Source organism: Scyliorhinus torazame, unplaced genomic scaffold (genome assembly GCF_047496885.1).
Source record: "Scyliorhinus torazame isolate Kashiwa2021f unplaced genomic scaffold, sScyTor2.1 scaffold_1271, whole genome shotgun sequence".
Taxonomy (NCBI): Eukaryota; Metazoa; Chordata; class Chondrichthyes; order Carcharhiniformes; family Scyliorhinidae; genus Scyliorhinus; species Scyliorhinus torazame.
In genome coordinates, this window is record NW_027308998.1 from 23,093 (window position 1) to 30,018 (window position 6,926).

At 58.6% G+C, this 6,926-nt stretch overlaps 1 protein-coding gene across 1 annotated transcript in view; it reads right to left on the minus strand.

Moving 5' to 3' along the window:
* Positions 1–6,363, minus strand: part of LOC140407172 (poly(rC)-binding protein 3-like) — a gene marked incomplete at its 3' end in the record, with an annotated part of 29,024 nt that extends 22,661 nt beyond the window's left edge. Inside the window, exons 1-4 of the mRNA XM_072494854.1 lie at positions 6,245–6,363; positions 3,141–3,164; positions 2,991–3,023; positions 2,676–2,792 (exon numbers count right to left, since the gene is read on the minus strand). Of these exons, the coding sequence (XP_072350955.1) occupies positions 2,676–2,792; positions 2,991–3,023; positions 3,141–3,164; positions 6,245–6,310 (240 nt within the window). The remainder of the gene's footprint in view (positions 1–2,675; positions 2,793–2,990; positions 3,024–3,140; positions 3,165–6,244) is intronic.
* Positions 6,364–6,926: the final 563 nt, after the last annotated feature.

Here is a 6,926-nt window from a genome sequence, read left to right on the forward strand (position 1 = left end):
GCCCAGTCCCCCCGAGATCGCCCAGTGTCCCGAGATCGCCCAGTGTCCCGAGATCGCCCAGTCCCCCCGAGATCGCCCAGTCCCCCCGAGATCGCCCAGTCCCCCCGAGATCGCCCAGTGTCCCGAGATCGCCCAGTGTCCCGAGATCGCCCAGTCCCCCCGAGAACCCCCCAGTCCCCCCGAGATCGCCCAGTCCCCCCGAGATCGCCCAGTGTCCCGAGATCGCCCAGTCCCCCCGAGATTCCCCCAGTCCCCCCGAGATCGCCCAGTCCCCCCGAGATCGCCCAGTGTCCCGAGATCGCCCAGTCCCCCCGAGATCGCCCAGTCCTCCCGAGATCGCCCAGTCCCCCCGAGATCGCCCCAGTCCCCCCCCCGAGATCGCCCAGTCCCCCCGAGATCCTCCAGTCCCCCCGAGATCGCCCAGTGTCCCGAGATCGCCCAGTCCTCCCGAGATCGCCCAGTGTCCCGAGATCCCCCAGTCCCCCCGAGAACCCCCCAGTCCCCCCGATATCTCCCAGTGTCCCCGGGATCGCCCAGTCCCCCCGATATCCTCCCAGTGTCCCCGAGATCGCCCAGTGTCCCGAGATCGCCCAGTGTCCCGAAATCGCCCAGTCCCCCCGAGATCGCCCAGTGTCCCGAGATCGCCCAGTCCCCCCGAGATCGCCCAGTGTCCCCGAGATCGCCCAGTCCCCCCGAGAAGCCCCCAGTGTCCCGAGATCGCCCAGTCCCCCCGAGATTCCCCCAGTCCCCCCCCGAGATCGCCCAGTGTCCCGAGATCCTCCCAGTCCCCCCGAGATTCCCCCAGTCCCCCCGAGATCGCCCAGTCCCCCCGAGATCGCCCAGTCCCCCGAGATTCCCCCAGTCCCCCCGAGATCGCCCAGTCCCCCGAGATCGGCCAGTGTCCCGAGAACCCCCCAGTCCCCCCGAGATCACCCAGTCCCCCCGAGATCCTCCCAGTGTCCCCGAGATCGGCCAGTGTCCCGAGATCGCCCAGTCCCCGCGAGATCACCCAGTGTCCCGAGATCGCCCAGTGTCCCCGAGATCCCCCAGTGTACCGAGATCGCCCAGTCCCCCCGAGAACCCCCCAGTGTCCCCGAGATCCCCCCAGTGTCTCTATCGCCCAGTGTCCCCGTGATCCCCCCAGTGTCCCCGAGATCCCCCAGTGTCCCCGAGATCCCCCCAGTGTCCCCGAGATCCCCCCAGTGTCCCCGAGATCCCCCCAGTGTCCCCGAGATCCCCCCAGTGTCCCCGAGATCCCCCCAGTGTCCCCGAGATTCCCCCAGTGTCCCCGAGATCCCCCAGTGTCCCCGAGATCCCCCAGTGTCCCCGAGATTCCCCCAGTGTCCCCGAGATTCCCCCAGTGTCCCCGAGATTCCCCCAGTGTCCCCGAGATCCCCCCAGTGTCCCCGAGAACCCCCCAGTGTCCCCGAGAACCCCCCAGTGTCCCCGAGATCCCCCCAGTGTCCCCGAGATCCCCCAGTGTCCCCGAGATCCCCCCAGTGTCCCCGAGATTCCCCCAGTGTCCCCGAGATCCCCCCAGTGTCCCCGAGATCCCCCCAGTGTCCCCGAGATCGCCCAGTCCCCTCGAGATCGCCCAGCCCCCCCGAGATCGCCCAGTGTCCCGAGATCGCCCAGTCCCCCCGAGAACCCCCCAGTCCCCCCGAGATCGTCCAGTCCCCCCGAGATCCCCCCAGTCCCCCGAGATCGCCCAGTCCCCCCGAGATCCTCCCAGTGTCCCCGAGATCGCCCAGTCCCCCCGAGATCCCCCCAGTGTCCCCGAGATCCCCCAGTGTCCCGAGATCGCCCAGTCCCCCCGAGAACCCCCCAGTGTCCCCGAGATCCCCCCAGTGTCTCTGAGATCGCCCAGTCCCCCCGAGATCCCCCAGTCCCCCCGAGATCGCCCAGTCCCCCCGAGATCGCCCAGTGTCCCGAGATTGCCCAGTCCCCCCGAGATCCCCCAGTGTCCCCGAGATCCCCCAGTCCCCCCGAGATCGCCCAGTCCCCCCGAGATCGCCCAGGCCCCCGAGATCGCCCAGTCCCCCCGAGATCCCCCAGTGTCCCCGAGATCGCCCAGTGTCCCCGAGATCGCCCAGTGGCCCGAGATCGCCCAGTCCCCCCGAGATCGCCCAGTCCCCCCGAGATCCCCCCAGTGTCCCCGAGATCCCCCCAATCCCCCCGAGATTCCCCCAGTGTCCCCGAGATCCCCCAGTCCCCCCGAGATCCCCCCAGTGTCCCCGAGATCGCCCAGTGTCCCCGAGATCCCCCAGTGTCCCCGAGATCGCCCAGTGTCCCCGAGATCGCCCAGTCCCCCCGAGATCGCCCAGTCCCCCCGAGATCGCCCCATTCCCTCCGAGATTGCCCAGTGTTCCCGAGATCCCCCCAGTCCCCCTGAAATCACCCAGTGTCCCCGAGATCCCCCCAGTCCCCCCGAGATCGCCCCAGTCCCCCCCGAGATCGCCCCAGTCCCCCCCGAGATCGCCCCAGTCCCCCCGAGATCGCCCCAGTCCCCCTGAGATCGCCCAGTCCCCCCGAGATCCACCAGTGTTACCGAGGTCACCCCAAGTGATCGCACGCAGTCCGATTCTCACCTTGTGTCCCGGCTCCCGTTGCCACCCCCCTACCCCCTCAAGCAGACACCCCACCACTCGAGCACAGACATCCCCCTTCCCCCTCACCTCCTCCAGCTTGTGCGTGATCATCGCGAAAGCCTTGAAGATGGCACTGGTCGGTCCCGACAAGGTGACAATCCGTTCTGGGCAGTTGCCTTCGGAGATGTTGATTCGCGCGCCGCTCTGGGGGGGGGGGGGTAAAAGAAAAAAACAGGAAAACATGGTCGTGACTGAGAGTTATAACCCCCCCCCCCGCCCCCCCACCCTCCCGGCCGCCCCCCCCTCCCTCCCCTCCCCGCCACCCCCCCCCCCCCTCTCTCCCCGCGCCCGCCCCCCTCCCCCGACTACCCAGCCCTCGCGTCCGGACGGTCCTGTGCTCACCTCTTCCCGCATTCTCTTCACCGTCTCGCCTTTCTGTGGGGGGGGGGGGAGGAGACACAAGAGGAGACGCGGGTTACGCTCAGTGACAGCGGGTCCACCTTTTAAAACAGTCAAGTCAAAGAGAGCTGGGTGGGGGGGGGGTTCACTCACCTTTCCAATGATGCTGCCCACCTCCTGTGTGGAGAGAGCAGAGAAAACACAAGCGTTATCCCAGTCAGAGTACAGCAGAGGGAGATACAGAGAGTACAGCAGAGGGAGATACAGAATCGCAACAGTCTCTCCCTCAACACCGGCAGCACTAAACTACTGACTTAGAACAAAGAACGATTACAGCACAGGAACAGGCCCTTCGGCCCTCCCAGCCTGCGCCGATCCAGATCCTTTATCTAAACCTGTCGCCTATTTTCCAAGGATTTACTTCCCTCTGTTCCCCGCCCGTTCATATATCTGTCTAGATGCATCTTGAATGACGCTATCGTGCCCGCCTCTACCACCTCCGCTGGCAAAGCATTCCAGGTACCCATCACCCTCTGCGTAAAAAACTTTCCACGCACATCTCCCTTAAACTTTCCCCGTCTCACCTTGAAACCGGGACCCCTTGTAATCGACACCCCCACTCTTGGAAGAAGCTTGTCGCGATCCACCCTGTCCAGACCTCTCACAATTTTGTAGACCTCTATCAGGTCCACCCCTCAACCTCCGTCTTTCCAACGAAAACAATCCTAATCTACTCAACCTTTCTTCATAGCGAACCCTCCATACCAGGTAACATCCTGGTGAACCTCCTCTGCACCCTCTCTAAAGCATCCACATCCTTCTGGTGATGTGGCGACCAGAACTGCACGCAGTATTCCAAATGTGGCCTCACCAAAGTCCTGTACAACTGTAACATGACCTGCCGACTCTTGTACTCAATACCCCGTCCGATGAAGGCAAGCATGCTGTGTGCCTTCTTGACCCCTCTATCGACCTGCGTTGCCACCTTCAGGTTACAATGGACCTGAACTCCCAGATCTCTCTGTACATCAATTTTCCCCAGGACTCTTCCATTGACCGTACAGTCCGCTCTTGAATTAGATCTTCCAAAATGCATCACCTCGCATTTGCCTGGATTGAACTCCATCTGCCACTTCTCTGCCCAACTCTCCAGTCTATCTGTATTTTGCTGTATTCTCTGACAGTCCCCCTCGCGATCTGCAACTCCACCAATCTTAGTATCATCTGCAAACGTGCTAATCAGACCACCTATACCTTCGTCCAGATCATTTATGTATATCACAAACAACAGTGGTCCAAGCACGGATCCCTGTGGAACACCACTAGTCACCTTTCTCCATTTTGAGACACTCCCTTCCACCACTACTCTCTGTCTCCTGTTGCCCAGCCAGTTCTTTATCCATCTAGCTCGTACACCCTGAACCCCAGGCGGCTCCACGGTAGCATCCTCGTAAATCTCTTCTGCAATCGTTCTAGTTTAACAATCTCCTTCCCAGAATAGGGTGACGGGAACTGAACACAGTATTCCATGTGTGGCCTTACCAATGTCTTGTACAACTTCAACAAGACATCACAACTCCTGTATTCAATGTTCTGACCAATGAAATGGAGTTTAATCCGGACAAATGTGAGGTGATGCATTTTGGAAGGTCTAATGCAGGTCGGGAATATACAGTGAATGGTAGAACCCTCAAGAGTATTGAAAGTCAAAGAGATCTAGGAGTACAGGTCCACAGGTCACTGAAAGGGGCAACACAGGTGGAGAAGGTAGTCAAGAAGGCACACGGCATGCTTGCCTTCATTGGCCGGGGCATTGAGTATAAGAATTGGCAAGTCATGTTGCAGCTGTATAGAACCTTAGTTAGGCCACACTTGGAGTATAGTGTTCAATTCTGGTCACCACACAACCAGAAGGATGTGGAGGCTTTAGAGAGGTTGCAGAAGAGATTTACCAGGATGTTGCCTGGTGCGGAGGGCATTAGCTATGAGGAGCGGTTGAATAAACTCGGTTTGTTCTCACTGGAACGAAGGAGGTTGAGGGGCGACCTGATAGAGGTCTACAATATTACGAGGGGCATAGACAGAGTGGATAGTCAGAGGCTTTTCCCCAGGGTAGAGGGGTCAATTACTAGGGGGCAGAGGTTTAAGGTGCGAGGGGCAAGGTTTTAAGTAGATGTACGAGGCAAATTCTTTACGCAGAGGGTAGTGGGTGCCTGGAACTCGCTGCCGGAGGAGGTGGTGGAAGCAGGGACGATAGTGAAATTTAAGGGGCATCTTGACAAATACATGAATAGGATGGGAATAGAGGGATACGGACCCAGGAAGTGTAGAAGATTGTAGTTTAGTCGGGCAGCATGGTCGGCACGGGCTTGGAGGGCCGAAGGGCCTGTTCCTGTGCTGTACTTTTCTCTGTTCTTTGTTGAAACCTAGCATGCCGAATGCCTTCGTCACCACCCTGTCCACCTGCGACTCCACCTTCAAGGAGCTATGAACCTGTACCCCGAGATCTCTTTGTTCTGTAACTCTCCCCAACTCCCTATCATTAACTCAGTAGGTAATTAACAACTTCAAATTCCTCGCTATAAATATGACTGCGGTTCCCCTGTCTAGATATCGACATTATATTGCTTTCAGAGTCGCAGGGTATCAAATGATACCCCCTCAAGGTTCAACCAGATATCGATCAAAGACCCAACAACTGGTTCGTTAGTTCAATAATACTTTATTCACACACAAGGTTAACTCATACATGCAACATAAACACTACACCTAAAACTCTGACAACCTGTACAACTCTGTCCCAACTCCATCTACAAGTTTGCTGACGATACGACCATAGTGGGCCGGATCTCGAATAACGACGAGTCCGACTACAGGAGGGAGATCGAGAACCTAGTGGAGTGGTGTAGCGACCACAATCTCTCCCTCAATGCCAGTAAAACTAAAGAGCTGGTCATTGACTTCAGGAAGCAAAGTACTGGACACACCCCTGTCAGCGTCGACGGGGCCGAGGTGGAGATGGTTAGCAGTTTCAAATTCCTAGGGTGTCCCCCCCCTCTCTCCCCCCCCCCCCCCCCCCCCCCAACACACACGCAGACCGGGACTGCGAGGACCCAGTACGCAGACCGGGATTGCGAGGACCCAGAACGCAGACCGGGATTGCGAGGACCCAGAACGCAGACCGGGATTGCGAGGACCCAGAACGCAGACCGGGACTGCGCGGACCCAGAACGCAGACCGGGGCTGTGAGGACAAACCTTTCCGTGCATCAATAGGCGGAGAGTGAGGGTCACATTCAGTCTGCCTTCCACGGCCGTCTCCATGATCCGGAGTCTCGCGGATGGGCAACGGCGAGCGTATCAGCGCGGGACCTGCAGAGGAGATGCACACAGGGGATTGGTACAGGATTGCGTAAATACAGGGGATTGGGACTGCGTAAACCCCAGGGATCGGCGCAGGACTGTGTACACACAGGGAGTCGGTACAGGACTGTGTAAACACGGGATTGTTACAGGACTGTGTAAACACGGGATTGTTACAGGACTGTGTAAACACGGGATTGTTACAGGACTGTGTAAACACGGGATTGTTACAGGACTGTGGAAACCTAGGGAGATGGTACAGGACTGTGTAAACAAAGGGAGTTGGTACAGGGACTGTGTAAACACAGGGAGTTGGTACAGGGACTGTGTAAACTCGGGATCGATACAGGACAGAATAAACACAGGATTGGCACTGGACTGTGTAAACACAGGATCGATACAGGACTGTATAAACACGGGATTGGTACAGGGCTGTGTAAACACGGGATTGGGACAGGGCTGTGTAAACACGAGATTGGTACAGGGCTGTGTAAACACAGGATCGATACAGGACAGTATAAACACGGGATTGGTACTGGACTGTGTAAACACAGTATCGATACAGGACAGTATAAAC